This window comes from Pseudogymnoascus verrucosus, assembly GCF_001662655.1.
Source record: "Pseudogymnoascus verrucosus strain UAMH 10579 unplaced genomic scaffold scaffold_1, whole genome shotgun sequence".
Taxonomy (NCBI): Eukaryota; Fungi; Ascomycota; class Leotiomycetes; order Thelebolales; family Thelebolaceae; genus Pseudogymnoascus; species Pseudogymnoascus verrucosus.
In genome coordinates this window covers 1,397,370-1,412,790 of record NW_017263652.1, presented here as the reverse complement: position 1 = coordinate 1,412,790, position 15,421 = coordinate 1,397,370, and the positions used below count along the sequence as shown (strand labels likewise).

Below are 15,421 nucleotides of genomic sequence, written 5' to 3'. Positions count from 1 at the left end.
TGAGCTGAGCCTGGCGTTGGTCACTCTACCCACCCGTACCACGCCCGTACCACCGCCATTGCCCACAACAACCCCTGTCTTATCCATCCAGGCGCTTCCTGACGATGAAGGAGCTGGGAGCCGCAGCCTTGTGTCCAACCGCCCCCTTCACCCCCCCCCAGCGCCTTCTCTTATATATTTATAATTCATCATGCCAGAACGACCTCACGACTTTAATTTTCATAATTTCTAGCACTGGGAGCGAGACTCCATACAAAAGATATGTCAACTTTCGATTTGTTCGGTGATTACGACGACGCTCGTGTCTACAGGGACGCGCGTGAGTGCGCCGCGAAAGGAGATGCGAAGAATTTTGTTGTAGACTTCGGGTCACGCATGTCTAGGATTGCTTCCAACGTCCCGCCAAGTGGTTTCAAGACACTTATGACAGAGGGTGCTGCGCCCAGGACCAAAGGAGCTCCAACACGGTGGATGTAAGTGTCAACCACGCCGTCACGGTTCGCTGGCAAATCACTGATATCCCCAGAAATATTTGGGCACCGGACTCGCAACCTGATGTTGTAAAGGTTATTGGTGATCGGTATGGCTTCAGCAAGAGGCTTGTGGCCCTACTACTCACCACTCCTCCACCGAGTTCGAGAGAAGCCCCAGCGGAGAACTGGACGCCTGATAACGAGCTCGACTCCCCTAGCGCCGATATCGAAAAGGCGCCTCCTGCCCGCTCCATCCACCTCAACGCTTTGAAAGTAGGGAAGTCGAAAACCACAAATTTCTTCAAAATTGCGGCAAATTTCTCAAGCTACCAGTCAATTGATATCGGAGACAAATGTGGGTACAGTCTATGTGCTGGAGATCGTTATGTCTATGTACCCCTCTAACATTTTTCAAAGTTATCTGCATAGGTGCCAATTGGATGCATCCTATAGAGAGCGACTCCGGAATAATTGAACCAGAGAGATTGTGGTCTTGGCTTGTCCTCTGTCATGACGGTTTGCTTCTCTATATGCTTCTGTTTCGAGTTATCGCTGATCCAAAGCAGCCACTGTTATTTCGTTCCATGAAAATCCAACGCCCAAAGGGGTGGTCTCGAAATATATCGAAACAGTTCGCAAGAACACGTTGAGTGTTTTAAGTCAGCTTTCGGCAATTGGGTCAGCTGACGGCGTTGAGCTCATCTCTCTGCGACAACCTGCGGAGTCCAATGACACTTCGGAACTCACTGGTGTCGAAGGTGCCAGTAATTTATTCTATTATCTGTTCGACGATTGGACGGCGACCTATACGCTGTTGATGGTTCTTCAGGGGAACATAGAGAAACTGGTAAGTTTGCGAATCTAAACTTAACTTCCCTCACTAACGACACAAACAGCGCCAGAAGATTATGGCCGGCCTAGTATGTCATTAGCCCGAGTACAATTTCTGGGTAGAGCTAATTTTAATAGGGCGAAAATCAGCCTGATGCACTCGCAAAAGAGATCATCCCAAAACTCTATGAGGTTGGAAAACTACTGCGGTCAAATCAGCATTTATTTAGTGGCTATGAAAATTTGATCTCTCGAATACTAAAATACGAAGAAGACAAGGAAAAGGAACCTTCACATGGTCGCATTGACGAGCGTGTCTTGGTGGTTCAAACTGCACGCCATCGCTTCGAACGTTTGCGGGACAACATCAAATTTCTCGTACTTAATTATGTGGATGAGGCGATCGGCGAGATAGATGGACTGCAAAATACAGTAAGTCTAGCATGATTTCCCTGTTTGTTTCATCTTCCGCTGTATTAACTTGCAATAGTACTTCAACATCACAACCCAAAAGGACTCGATGGCTACAGCGAAGCTTAATTCGAGCGCGACACTGCTTTCGAAACTAGGCGTGCTATTTCTCCCCGTCAGTCTCATGACTAGCTATTTCTCGGTGCAAATCAAGGAACTGGACGGCGTGTATACAGTCAAAACGTACTGGGTTACGTTTGCTGTCGTCATGGTCCTGTCATTCGTTGCACTATTCATGTTTAGCCGCGTGTTGGTAGGGGCCGGAACTGCAGTGGCCAAGCGCGTTGACAGGGTGGTCGACCGTGTTACTGGACGGATAGCAAAGGGCGGTTCTCCCAACAGGACGAGGGAACAGGAGCCGTACAGGTGAGTCAGGTTGACCATGGATCAGCAATGGCCAGCATCTGGCAATGCGGCTGCTGTAAATCATATTATGACAGTGTACATTGGTATGTGCGGTCTGGATTTTTTTTTAGTAAAGCAGATATACCCATTAGTTTCAGGTTTAAGAGGAAGCCCAATGCATATGTATAAATTATAAATTACTTTGTTGCAGTCTTCCCATATGCCACAATACGCATAGATAGCCCCCACAGATTTAGCATGTAATTTCATAACCAAAACTCCTCATTTCCCAGGTACCAACTTAGAGACCTTTCTTCGATATCGTACATCTTAAAAACCTTATAATTGTCATGGTAAGCTATAATAATCTCAAGGGAGCTGTAGTTGCTACCGAAAAGTGTTAGCGCGATTATGGGTGACCCTGGACTGAGCTATCGGGCTACGTCAGTATCTCCGCTGTCTCCAGTTTTACCCGCCGGTTGGAGCTTCAGAACTTATTCTATCCCACCAAACCTCCCAAGTCGACAGTTCGCGCTCCCATACAAACCTTCAGGCCTTGCTACATTGCATCAACTACCGGAACACCACGTCTACCTGGAGCTTTACGACTCCATTAGCCCGCAATGGTATACAACGACAGCGATAACCCCAAACCCGACCGGGGATTCCAAGACGCTACTCCCCAATCCGACAGCGATCGCTATGACGAATTCAAGGAGCCTCCGAACCTGAGAAGGTTTGAAGGGACATACCTCCCAAGGCCATTCATAGGGGCGCGGATTCTAGGGCTCAACGATGCGAAGGTAGCTTCATCCGTCGACCAAGCCATCGTCAGTGCTCAGAAAACCCTCGGAAGGCCGCCAACAGAAGAGGAAGCTTCCGCCTTGGCATATTGGGCAGCGAAACATTTGTCGTTATTCTCATATGGACCCGTCGCTGGGTTTGCTGGTGGGATGATGCAAGCGTACAGAACAGCACCGTCGTTCAAATTTCCATTCGTCAAGCCCAATCCCGAGACGTTCAACCCCAAAGTCTTTCCATCTGCTAGACTCGCCTTGGTGACGGGCGTGGAGGCCATTCCTTTTTGGCACGTAGCGAGGGTGTCTGCATATAGCACTGTTGGGATGCTTGTTGGGACAATGGTGTTTGGTGTCTACTCTTCCTCCGTGGCGACAGTTGGTATGGTCGCGGATCCAAGGTTAAAGGATTTTTTGGCACATGTCAAGTCAAAGGCAGAAAATGCCCCCGGTTCAGCGCGGGGCCGTTCACAACAACCAGTGCCACCAGTTCCTTACGGGAATCAAACGAGGCCAATAGAGCAGGTCATCGGAGATGACGCCAGCCCCAATAGCGACTCATACTGGGGGACAAGCAACGAAGAGGGCCCAGTGGACGGGGGACTTCTAGGTGCGGATACTGCGAGAGAGTCACAAGTCCCAGCACAACGTCCCGTAGGTGCCGCACCTCAAAGACGTGCTCAGCCTGCACCTGCTGCAGAGAAAGAACCGTCATATTTTGATGATGCATCTCCAACCGGCGGCGTGGGAGTTACAGATGAGATGCCGTCGGGCGGATCAGCTTGGGAGCGCCTTCGGCAGCAAGGGTCCTCATCACAATCTAGTCGGCAGCCTCGAGCTGATGCCCCTGCTCAAAATGGATGGGGTAATGGTGCCGATACGGCCAGTAGCTCCCAGGCATCAGAGGGACGCCAGATGTCTGCTAGGGAGGTTGCTCAGCGAGAGTTCGACGAGCAGATTGAACGGGAGAGACAGGGTGGAAGCTTTAACAGTAGGGGATAAGACGCGACATTGTGGCAATATGTAATACTATAACTGCACAAAATAAGACGCCTATCTTGTACAGTACTTTCGTGGGATTTTCAGTGAAGATTCGAGTTCAAATTCATATTGCTAGCACGTTGACAAGGCATTGGCGATGGTGGACCTATCACGACGTCACTGCCAACGGCTGCTTCTTTCAAGTAATATTCCCCGCGGCCACTCTATCATACACAGCCTTATATTACGGAATGAAAGGTAGGAGTTACTAGTGTATGGCCTGCTTAGCTGAGAAATACGATACAATGGACAATGTGCCGGGGATCAGCAGAATACAACGCCCTATTACGGACGCCCATCTTAAAGCCCCTGGGCGTGGCTTGTCTACCAAGAGCAGACAGTGGGACTCTACTTCAATGATGCTGAGATCACTGCCACATTAGCTATAGCGGCTTTATCATTACACGTGGTTCTCACCCAGCTAGCTATACAGTACGGCGCAATAAGTTTCCGTACATACGGAAACTTACATCGCGGTACCATACACTGTACTCTATCTATAACTATGAGAGACAAGATGCATTAAGTGGTTTTACATGGTTTAACGATCGTCCGTATATCATTCGTGGCGTCAGCCATGTTGTGTTGGCGAACTAAGTGGGCAATAGGCCCGGGCCGTGTCTTTAACTAATAAAACGCAGTGGGCACCACCCACCCCCTATTACAGAATGCTTTGGCTCAAGGAACAAACCCAGAAATAGTCAGACAAAATGTATATAAGCACATCCCGCCTATGGGCAGAAATGTTGAGCAGAGAATGCCGACAATGTTATCTCATGTTTTGAAGTCGCTCGTTGTGGTGCTGGCGTTCAGCGCTGGCACCGTGTCGTCCCAGAGTTCATCAAATTCGCTCGTGAGCCGTCGCCTCACCGAGTATCTAATGCCGGCTGCCTCTGAGACTCACGAGTTTGCCCGCGTGCCGGGCACGAATTTTGTACTGCTGTCGCAGATGTCTGACAGCCAGCTTATCAAGATCGAGCTGAATCCGATCACCGAAGAACCCATCGCTTTCCAATCATTTCCTATGGGAAAAAACAGCAAGTCAGGACTCCATGGCGTGTGGCCTTCGGAGGTATACCCTGGGAAGATGTGGCTATCGCTACAGTGGGAAAACAAGTTGGTGCTTGTCGATCCAGGACAGAATCTCTCGGCCGTCCCGTCCATCATCAAGACCATTGATATCCCGGAGCCAGGAAACGGCCCGCATTGCATCTTTGAGATTGGCAATCGCGTCTGGGCTGGCCTTAAGGATGCGTCCAAGCAAACTGGCCAGTACTATGTCTTCTCAGCAGATATCTCTAACTCCACCGACAAGAAGCTGTACCCGTGCCTCAAAAGCCCTGTGTTTATCAAGGAGGAGCCAGCCACCAAGTTAATCTATGTCACCCAAGACACAGAGTCGTCGATCATGCGCATCAATGCCACCAGCGGCGAGACATCACAGCTGCCGATTCCACCAAATGTCGGGAGCACGCCTGTCGGAATGGCCACTGCCCACGGTCCCATGAATGGAGTCTGGTTTAGTCTCGCTGGCAATGCAACCGGCGGCTCTGGTTCCTTTGGCCACATCGCATCCACTGGCGAGATGCGATTCTTTAAGCTTAAGAAGCCATATCTGGGCACCAATGCTGGTTTGTTGCATATCGCCGACGCGTCAACCGTTGCAGGCGGCCCGGCTTTGTGGCTTTTGTCGACGTCGCTGCTCAGCACTAACTCGCCAGATGCTCTGATCCTCGTGACTTTTGACGAGGCCGTCACAAAGATTACTGGCGAGGAGTATATTTCCATGCTTACGCAGAATGCCATGGTGCATCGCGTGGTGCCCATGGAATCCACGGTTTTGGTGTCCCAGCTTCACACGTTTGCACTTGCTCAGCTCTCGTATAACAATACGGTTGCTGGGCATTGGCTTCCTGCTGAGGCCCTCAGTAACACTGCTGTGTATACCGAGGCAAGTTAAATGGTTATTTTTGGGTTGAAGCCCTATGGATATATTAGTTACACGTAAATATAATTGACCAGAGCCGATTAAAAGTATATTATTCTTAACGCCTCTTGGGTGGCAGAGAGCAACGCTGGGTTTAACATGTAATGGACGAGCGATAGAAATAATTACCCTGTCTTGCAGCCAATTTAATTATGTAGAGTCTATAGCCAACTTAAAGGCAAGAGCATATATTATTAGTCTGTGAATGACACGAAAGTAGAAAGAGCGCCGGTGAATAATATATTATCACATTTATAAAAGAACGGTCACTGAATAACCGTTCCGGCCACCGGTCCGAGAGCCAAAGCGCTCGTTTCATCGACGACATTGCTACGTACATTCTGCCGAAATGTTTCAGAATCTCTAGAATCGAACATATATTGCGATAGCTTCATACAAGCTATACGTAACATGGATTACAGCTGAAGAAAATATACCCTAAAGTTTGAAAGAGTGAGGAAAGTGGTCAATCGGGCGCATCACCAGCTGGTCAAGCGTGGCATCCCGTCAAAATCCCAAATACGTGTCCCGTACAAAAAACCACCAGACCATGGCCAAGCCAAAGTCGCAAAAGCGCGAGGCGAACGTCAGCAATGCCAGCCCGCCGCTGACGCAAGAGAACTTCGAGAAAGAGCTGAAGGAACTGGCCAAGAAGGCGAAGGAGGAGACTTTCTTCAATCATGCCGTTGACTGGGTTGGGACCACCGTCAGGGCTGTGGTGATACTCGCCCTGGCGGCAGCGTCTTCGTCGGTTTCACAACTTACGCTGTCGCCTGTGTATGGCGCGATTCCGGCGTCGATATGGCACGATAAGCTTGTTAATGCTGCGTGTTTCCTGGGGTGGTCGGGGAGCTTTTGGTTGAGGAGGAATGTGCGATGGAGGCTGATTGATCTGCTGCCGTTGATTGCATTCTACATCCCGGCGGTCCAATACTTCCTCTTCAACTACAGTAATACGTTTGGTGCTACATATGGGCCGCTTATTACAGAGTTGTTGACTGTGGCGCCGCTTCTTCTATTCTCAGCATCAGCTGTGGGGTTAGTATTGGAGGAGTTCGGAATCACGGGGAAGTGGCAGTCGGTGCCAGGAATAGCATCATTTGTCTTCCTGAAGATAACATCAGCCTGGTCTGCGAATGTTATCCAGAGCACCAGCTACAAGTCCGTACTCCTGTCGCGTGTGTCCTGGCAGGTCCAGCTCGCGGCGTCCTACGCCCTCCTCGCGCCGTCGAAGCTGCTGCTATACGCAGTGCCGGCTCTACTCCACACAGCCATCTTCAATGCGCACGCCCAGACCCCCTGGGCGACGCAGGCCCTGAACTCGAGTCTGCAAGCTGAGGGTTATAGGCTCATCGCTCGCCAAGACTCGAATACCGGCTATATCTCCGTTCTGGAGAGTGTCAGCAACCAGTTTCGCGTCTTGCGGTGCGATCACAGCTTGCTTGGGGGAGTATGGACGATGGACCAGAGCCACAATCCGGTTGTTGGCGAGCCTGTGTATGCTATATTCACCATGCTGGAGGCGGTTCGGTTGATTGAAGCGCCCGTTTCTGTCCCTGACAGCGAGGCACACGCTCTAGTCATGTAAGCATTTTTCACCCTGAATCTGTTCACCAGACTAACATTCGTATAGCGGCGCGGGCATTGGCACGAGTCCTGGTGCCCTCATGGCCCACGGCATCAACACGACGATCGTCGAGATCGATCCCGTCGTCCTGGAGTACGCTGTAAAGTACTTCGACCTCGCACCCAACCACCACGCCGTAATCGACGACGCTGTCCACTACGCGGCGCAAGTTGCCAACGACACCACCCAACGCTACGACTACATCATCCACGACGTCTTCACCGGCGGCGCCGAACCCATCGCCCTCTTCACCGACGAGTTCCTGCGTAACCTCCACCGCGCCCTGAAACCCGACGGCGTCATTGCAATTGTAAGTCCAGTTTCTCCATTCCTGTCTCCATCAGGACTAACCGTCACAGAACTACGCCTCCGACCTCCTCCAGCCAAGCACCCACCTCATCATCCGCACCGTCCTCGCCATCTTCCCCTCCTGCCGCATCTACCGCGAGACAGCGACACCCACAGCCGCCGAACTCCTCGCCGCGGGCCAGGACTTCACCAACATGGTTCTCTTCTGCCGCGCGAGGTCAGACGCGGCGATTACCTTCCGCGAGCCCGTGGAACGGGACTTCCTGCGCAGCGGGGCGCGGAAGGCGTATTTGGTACCGAAACATGAGATTCTGCGCGGGCAGTTTGATTTGGAGGATATGAGGGATGTGTTGAGGGCGAATGATACGGCGACGTTGGAGGAGACGCAGAGGAAGAGCGCGGTGGGACATTGGAATGTGATGAGGACTGTTGTGCCGGGGAAGGTCTGGGAGCTGTGGTGAGTGTGACTGGGGGGTAGTATGTTCTACATTTAGCATGGAGGGATGTGGGGTTGTTATATTTTCACATTTAGCATGGAGGGTATGTAGTTGGTGTCATATATGGTTGGTGATATATAGTTGAGGATGGTACATAGTGTTGGATTAGGAGATATAGGTGTATATAGGAAGCAGATTAGATAAGAGATATGATCTATGGCCACAAGATCATGACTGGTTAGAGCTGAGTATATAAGCTGGGAAAGGACTGGAGAGAGTTGAGAGAGTGATAGATATCACGTGTCGTTTTGTCGAATCCCTGTTCCCCCTCTCTCTCTTATAGTACCCAAATAACCCGTCTAATATCACATGATACAACACGGAAGGACAATCTAATCTACCACGTCCTTAGTTTCAATCTGGTTTAAATGTCACGTGATACGATGCTAGAAGGACAATCTAATCTAATCACGTCCCCGGTTTTAGTCTGAGTTGAATGTCACGTGATAAAAATGAGACCAACTCAATCTAATCTAATCACGCCATTTGATCACGAGACCTCGCTCTCATTGCTGCTCTCGATTCCCACGATACGATTCCCACGATCCCCTCGATCGTTCCTTGGTATTGAATTTGACCATGGATCTCATAACTGTACCCCGCACTTCGCCTCTTCAGGGTTCTTTCTCACATATAGAACAACGGACCAATACGTACCGAACATGTACATCATACGCATAATCTGTATACGGGGGTACCTGGAGTACTTAGACCTCAAGTTTCTTGTGAGAACATCGCGTACCATTCGTACGCAGTAGTTTTTTTTTTTTTCTGGCTTGGGAGTTGTTCCAATCTCTCGCAAATTCCTTTTACACACATCTTTTACCTAAGTCCATCCATCGGCAGTGGCAATCCCCCACCAAGCGCACCGACCACCCACCGACGACCGCACCGATCGCATTGAGCCCAGGCGCAGCCCACCCACAGGCCACAGGCAGATGTCAGACGGCATCATTAGGTAATCTTTAAGAGGCACGTCCCACTCTACGCCCTTTGTCGGCCTTTGTCGCCTCCGGAGAAAGCAGGAACACCCACCTTCGCCGACCTCGCTCTTTCCCATCCAATACCCATCCACTACCCACCCAAACTCTCCCTCACTCCTGGCACCTACACCTCTTCCAATACCCCCTCCTCATTGGTCGGCTCACTCCCCATATTTCCCTTATCTTTCCCATACATTTTCTTTACGGTATTCCGAACTTATCTCTTCCCATCCCTCGACTCGAGACACACCCACACTTCCCACCCCCGTATACCATACTAAGCCAAATGGTTACCTTCTCTTTTTAATCAACAATAAATGGACGTCGTGGTCATGGAAATTGTCTGCCAGGCCTCCACGACCACTCATCACGTTTTCATTACGTCCAGCTTTGCCCACACCCCCCCAAAAAGAAACACCGAGGGCGGAAGGTGAGAATTCTGCGAGTTCTGCTTGCACTGAGCGGGTGAGAATTTCCATGCGGATGCGACTGCTGTAAGCTGTTGCGACCGCGGAGCCGACGGAGCACACTTGATGCGAGGTACTTGCTCATCCCACTGCTTCTGGGTGTGTTTGCAAAGTCACTCTTGACCCAACTGTCACCCACGCGTGCGCGCACAGGCTTTCTTTCTCAAGTCGTCGGCGGGCGGAGAATTCGGCGGGGAGGACCGAGGAAATGCCTGTTCGAGCCGACGGCGCTTGCATGGCGTATCCACCATCCCACCACCAATCTCCACCCAGCCGTATCCAATTGTGAGAGCCATAGTACTGTAGTCATCCCATATGGTTGTTTGTGAGTGAACAGAGAAGGAGAGCTATCATATTTTTCACCTCAAGCGGCTGTCCGAATTGCATGGCAAGGCTCGGTCTGTTGGTCATCGCCTTTCTCCTTCCCGTTTATACTGGTAAGGTAAGACACATTTGCTCCATGTATTGTCCGCGACCCCTGGTTGTTCTTGACACACAGATATCCTCTTCCAACCTCGTCCCCTTTGACCTCTGCGCCTCAAGGAGCGGGAGGATACAGGATTAATGAGACGAGAGACAGGGGAGTGCATGGGGTGAAGTAGCATTTTGTACGCTCTTTGCACGTTACAGGAGGGATGGGACGTTGCGGCGGTACTTTTTAGCTGGGGGTAGCTGTACCCCTTCTCTAGTAATACCGATGATGGCGTTGGTTGAGCTTCAAAACGGGACAAACGAAGGGAAAAGAGGCTCGTTGGCTTCCTTTCACCCCCTTGCACACACATACATACAGTACATATTTTTTTTGCCACAGACAGGGCGCCGTCATAGTAGTAGGTAGTAGTCTCCCCCGTCCGTCCCAGACAAAAATCTCATCTCAACTCCCCAGTCAGCGGTCGGCATTACTACATACAAACTGGCCACAGTCCACAGTTCCTTCCTTCCTTTTTCCCTTTTACCCCCCTTCGTCCCCTCCTCTTAGAGTCTTCTCTCTCCGTTCCTCTATCGCCAAATACCGAAATAAACCCCAGCACTTGCCGCGTTGTGGTCATCTGAGACTGCACATCACCTCGGTCTCTCCCCAGTGTGCTATCGTCGGCATCGTCATCACCATCGTCATCGTCTATCGCCGTCGGTACGTACCCAGGGATTTACATCGCCACACGCCCACCACATCGACCGTTTCGACACATCTAAAACAGCTACAGCTACAGAACAGCTATAGCAAATCAATCAGCCGCCCTACACAGCCCACCTACCTACTACGAGGACGGGTCATTGCCAGATTGCCAGATTGCCAGATATTTGTCGTTGGTCCTGCCTGTAACTGTACGCCGTTACTGTGCCGTCGTCCGTACCTTTTATATCGTTGCGCAAGTCCCCTTCGGCTCCAACTCCCGGGCCCCATTTCTCCCTTGCTTGATTGGTTGGTCTCGTGACTCAACCCATACTCAACCCATACATTTCAAGAACACAGTACGTACTCCGAACTAGGGACCACCACCACCACCACTACCACCCATACTTTTCTAACTAGCACCAACTAGGACTAGCTGCAACTAACTAGAACAACTTCAAGGACCCATCATCGTCCTGTCCTACTCCCGGTCCTGCCTTATCTCATCCGCAGCCCGTGCGTCTACTCCGCCGCGCCTTTTATCCTACTTACCCTACCTTACCTTACCTTACATCACCTTACCCTTTCCATACATTTTATCCTCTAACCCTCTTACCTCTTATGGTACTACTCTCTTACAACTCTTCCTCGCTATCTTTAGTCCCAGAAATATACGAAATACCTATCTTCCCTATCTATCCAACAACCACCACACACTCTATCTCTGCATACCCTCCATACCGTCAACACCCGACATCCAAACCTCGAAAAAACACTTTCCACCACACAAACACTACCATTTACACCCATACTATACTCAAATCACACAATACCCCATATTCCCGAGAATCCACTGCGGCCCTAGGGAAACTACTCTCTTATCTATCGCCGCCATCTATCTGCACTTGCTGCACCTCTGCGCCTCTGCACCACCCACCCACCTCCCAAGGCAAAGCAAAAACCTGCGCCAGTCTCACTGCAGAACACACGATAAGCCTTCCCCGGATACCCCATTCGCCTTCTGCCTCGAGCTATCCTGTTCAGGGCCAGTAGAGCGCTTCTAGAGTACCCGGCGCAGCTCTCGATACCATGCCCATTTGGCATATCAGGCGTCCTTGCACATCCCTCGCCGGCCCGCCGAACGTCCTCATACGTGTCGGTATCTGATAACCCGTTTGACCAAAAAAGAAGCATAAGCAAAATCAAATCCATTGTCTAACGGACTGCTCTTGGTACCCCGTACCCAAAAAAGTTCACATCCCGGGGAGATCTTCCCAATTACCTACGGTTGGTTCTTTGCCCCTGGCACCCAGTGTCTGTGTCGTGGGATCGGTCCGCGGGGGACTCTTCTGTGGGGTTCAATCGGCGCGCCACCACCCCGTCCCCTGCGCACTTCTCACCCGGCGGCCTCGAAGCCATGTCGACCCCCATTTCTATCCCTCGGACGGCTCCCATCCCCATTGCTGCCAAACCCAACCATGCCAAGAACGACACGCCTGCGAAGGAGAGTATAAAACCAAAGGCCTCCTCGAGCATGAGAAGCTTGATAGTAGACGGTGACCTACCCAACACACGTACCCGGAAGGACCGGCCGTGTGATGCCTGCAGAAGGCGCAAGAGTAAGTGCGTTATACACGAGGGCCAGGTTGCGTGTGTCTTGTGCAAATTCCACAAGCAGGATTGCACGTTTGTCCAGAGTCCGCAGCCGCGCAAGAGAAAGCTTGTTCCCGAAGAAGGAAAGGAGGTAAAAGAGGACTCCGGTGCCAAGAGGAGGTATGTATTTCTCGTTTTCGTCCCCGATATAGCGCTAGAGAGATGCGCGCCTACCTGTATCCACCTACCTGTATCCTGTATTTAGATTGCGTAAGTCGGACTCATGCTAACGCATCCGACTTCCTTCTAGGTCTCCAGACAGGCCCGAAGAACCATCCAAGCGGAGGCAGCCTGAGTCGAGCAATTCCAGCACCTGCGCCGGCTCTCTCATCGAAGATATGGCCAACATTGGCGGGCCAGCGATGCTGAAACGCACGCTCGGCTTACAGAACGATCGTTACAGTCAATATATAGGGCCGACAACAGACTTCGAGCCCTCCCTTCTCGACTTGTCGCATTTTGATCCTCAAGATGAGAGTCTTCTCTCAAGAGGCACGCTGAGGAAGGTCAGCGATGTTGATACCTTCTTGATGCTCCCAGACTACAACACCCCTGGATATGAGCATGTCATAGAGGACTCGGATGCCGTCGAGGCAATCGTCACTCCTCACGGCCCGGCCCTGATAGATCTGTACTTTCATGTTATTCACCCAAGCTTTCCTATAATCCAAAAGACCGTATTTCTAGAGAAATATGCGAGGTCATATCAAGAGTTTTCGCCTGCACTGTTAGCTGCAATGTATATTCTAGCAATCAACTGGTGGGACCACAGCGAACAGCTGGCCAAGTCCCCGAGACCGAATGTCAGAGAGCTTGAGCGGCTCGTACGTACGTCATTGGCAGATGCCATGTATCGGCCAAAGTTGTCGACAATACAAGCCGGCCTACTCCTATCACAACGTCCGGAGGGAGACCAATGGGCGCCGACGGCACAGCTTGTCGCCATTGGCCAAGAGCTAGGCCTTCATCTCGATTGTTCGACCTGGAAGATTCCACTTTGGGAGCGCGGTCTCCGCAAGCGTTTGGCCTGGGCGTTGTATATGCAGGATAAATGGGGGTCGCTCATACACGGACGGCCATCGCATATCTTCGCATCCAACTGGGCAGTGCGATCTCTCACATGGAACGATTTCCCTGACGACCATAGCGACCCGGGCGATGATAATGACCGTGAGGATGGAGAGGTGCTGGAACACGAGCGTGGTAGGCTCCTCTTCACGGAGATGGTATCCTTGTCGCAACTTCTAGCTGAAGTCCTGGAAACCTTCTATACACTTGCTGCCATGGATAATGTGACGCGTGCCGGCACTTCTGGTACCCACATGGTTCTCTCCTTGGCGAAGCCCGTGCAGCTGAAGCTGAAAGAATGGTTTGCTGCGCTGCCGGTGTGCCTGAAAATGGAGAATAGCCACACCAATCTGGCATCCTCGCCGTCGCCACTCAGCAATGGAAGCCAGGGTAGCAGGCTGTCATCTACCGGCTTCTTGCACCTCTCATATTTCGCGACTGAAATTACGCTTCATCGCCGCATCGTGCGCTCTCTCACGCCGGCCGGACCAAACCTCCCTCCTGTCGACCCCTATATTCTCCACATTTGCCGATCCGCCGCGAAAACTCGGTTGATCAGCGCAATGGATTTTGTGAATAGGTTGACACCAAGCCATCTCCGCGCCTTCTGGTACTTCTCGTCCAAGACCAACTTCGCCCTCATCGGAACCTTTGGGTCTCTGCTATGGGCAACTGCCCCTGGAAAGGAAGAGGCCGACTTCTACCGCATGCGCCTGAAGGAGTACCGCTGGACGCTTGGAGTCAGTGCGCGCGCCGGAGTCGGCGCGGATGGTGAAGGGCGCGGCGTGAAGGGCCTAACTGAGTTCGCGCTTGGCATGCTGGATACCAGCACTGGCCTCCTGAAGGCTCTCCCCGAGAAGCCTCTGCTCTCGCGAGACAATAGCGAGGTCGGGCTAGGCAGTTCTCACTCCGCCAGCTTAATAAGCCTAGGCGGGATGATGAGCTCCAGTGCGCGCAGCGGCGGTGGCGGGTACGGCTTCGGCTTTGGAATGAGCGATGGCCAGGCCGGGTCGGGGGATGTGGATAGTGGGCTGGCGAGTCCTAGTGATAGCACCAGCTCGGTGGAGGTGAGCCAGGGTTTTGAGGCTTTCATGGCGGCGCATCCACAGGGACGGGAGAGCAGCGGGCGGTGAGGAGAGGGCGTTTCCACGCCCGGCAAGGGTGCGGGGCAGTGAGATTGCTCCTCCCGAGACATGTGTTTTATGAAAATGGTGGGCGCGTCCCGGATGAAAACGAAAAGGCGGCTGGCTGGGCTGGCTCGGAGGTGTGTGTTTTTATTTAGCGCGGCGTTTGATATCCCCCCAAAGAACAGAATAGTGAAGCAACTAGAGATCTGGCATTGCCGCCGTTAGGGCTTTGCCGGAGTTTTATGAAGAATTGAAGAAATATCTTCCTTTATTTCCCATGATTTTTTGCTTGTGACGTCTGTGTTGTGGTTTATGGTGCGAGATGGCGTGCGAGGAGGAAGGGTATGTGCGCGGTTTGAGGGATGGGCATGTCGGTCTTTCGTGATCGTTGGCACCTTCCCAGTTGATGTATTTGATGGTCGTGAGAGTAGGTCGTTGTTATTGAGTGTAGTCTTCGTCTCGCACTGTCTCGACTCCGAGGTTAAACTGAGGGAAACAGTGACGTCCACCCATGTGCGAGCGACTCCGAACTTCCGATGTAAACAAACCAACTCCCTCCCAACAAACACACCCACCTCGCAGGAAACGAAACATCCTCATCCCATCCCCATCCCCCTCCATCACCTCACAA

At 51.7% G+C, this 15,421-nt stretch overlaps 5 protein-coding genes across 5 annotated transcripts; all 5 read left to right on the top strand.

Annotated features, from left to right (window-relative positions):
• The first annotated feature begins 39 nt into the window (after nucleotides 1-39).
• Nucleotides 40-2,302, top strand: VE01_00496 (uncharacterized protein). Its single transcript, XM_018270027.2, has 7 exons — nucleotides 40-473; nucleotides 527-828; nucleotides 891-989; nucleotides 1,040-1,320; nucleotides 1,370-1,393; nucleotides 1,443-1,736; nucleotides 1,795-2,302. Exons 1-7 carry the CDS (start codon nucleotides 262-264, stop codon nucleotides 2,143-2,145), a joined length of 1,563 nt encoding a protein of 520 aa, XP_018135353.1. The 5' UTR covers nucleotides 40-261; the 3' UTR covers nucleotides 2,146-2,302.
• A 311-nt stretch (nucleotides 2,303-2,613) lies between these two features.
• Nucleotides 2,614-4,715, top strand: VE01_00495 (uncharacterized protein). The gene has a single exon (XM_018270026.2). It carries the CDS (start codon nucleotides 2,744-2,746, stop codon nucleotides 3,917-3,919), a length of 1,176 nt encoding a protein of 391 aa, XP_018135356.1. The 5' UTR covers nucleotides 2,614-2,743; the 3' UTR covers nucleotides 3,920-4,715.
• Nucleotides 4,716-6,178, top strand: VE01_00494 (uncharacterized protein; the record flags this gene model as incomplete). The annotated part of the gene is made up of 1 exon (XM_018270025.2): nucleotides 4,716-6,178. One exon carries the CDS (start codon nucleotides 4,716-4,718, stop codon nucleotides 5,916-5,918), a length of 1,203 nt encoding a protein of 400 aa, XP_018135355.2. The 3' UTR covers nucleotides 5,919-6,178.
• Nucleotides 6,179-6,265: 87 nt separating this feature from the next.
• VE01_00493 (uncharacterized protein) lies at nucleotides 6,266-8,605 on the top strand. Its single transcript, XM_018270024.2, has 3 exons — nucleotides 6,266-7,529; nucleotides 7,579-7,882; nucleotides 7,932-8,605. The coding sequence occupies exons 1-3, from the start codon at nucleotides 6,496-6,498 to the stop codon at nucleotides 8,340-8,342; spliced, it is 1,749 nt and encodes a 582-aa protein (XP_018135350.1). The 5' UTR covers nucleotides 6,266-6,495; the 3' UTR covers nucleotides 8,343-8,605.
• A 2,082-nt stretch (nucleotides 8,606-10,687) lies between these two features.
• Nucleotides 10,688-15,060, top strand: DAL81 (Fungal specific transcription factor). Its single transcript, XM_018270023.2, has 3 exons — nucleotides 10,688-11,301; nucleotides 11,373-12,715; nucleotides 12,846-15,060. The coding sequence occupies exons 2-3, from the start codon at nucleotides 12,360-12,362 to the stop codon at nucleotides 14,794-14,796; spliced, it is 2,307 nt and encodes a 768-aa protein (XP_018135349.1). The 5' UTR covers nucleotides 10,688-11,301; nucleotides 11,373-12,359; the 3' UTR covers nucleotides 14,797-15,060.
• The last annotated feature ends 361 nt before the right edge of the window (nucleotides 15,061-15,421 follow it).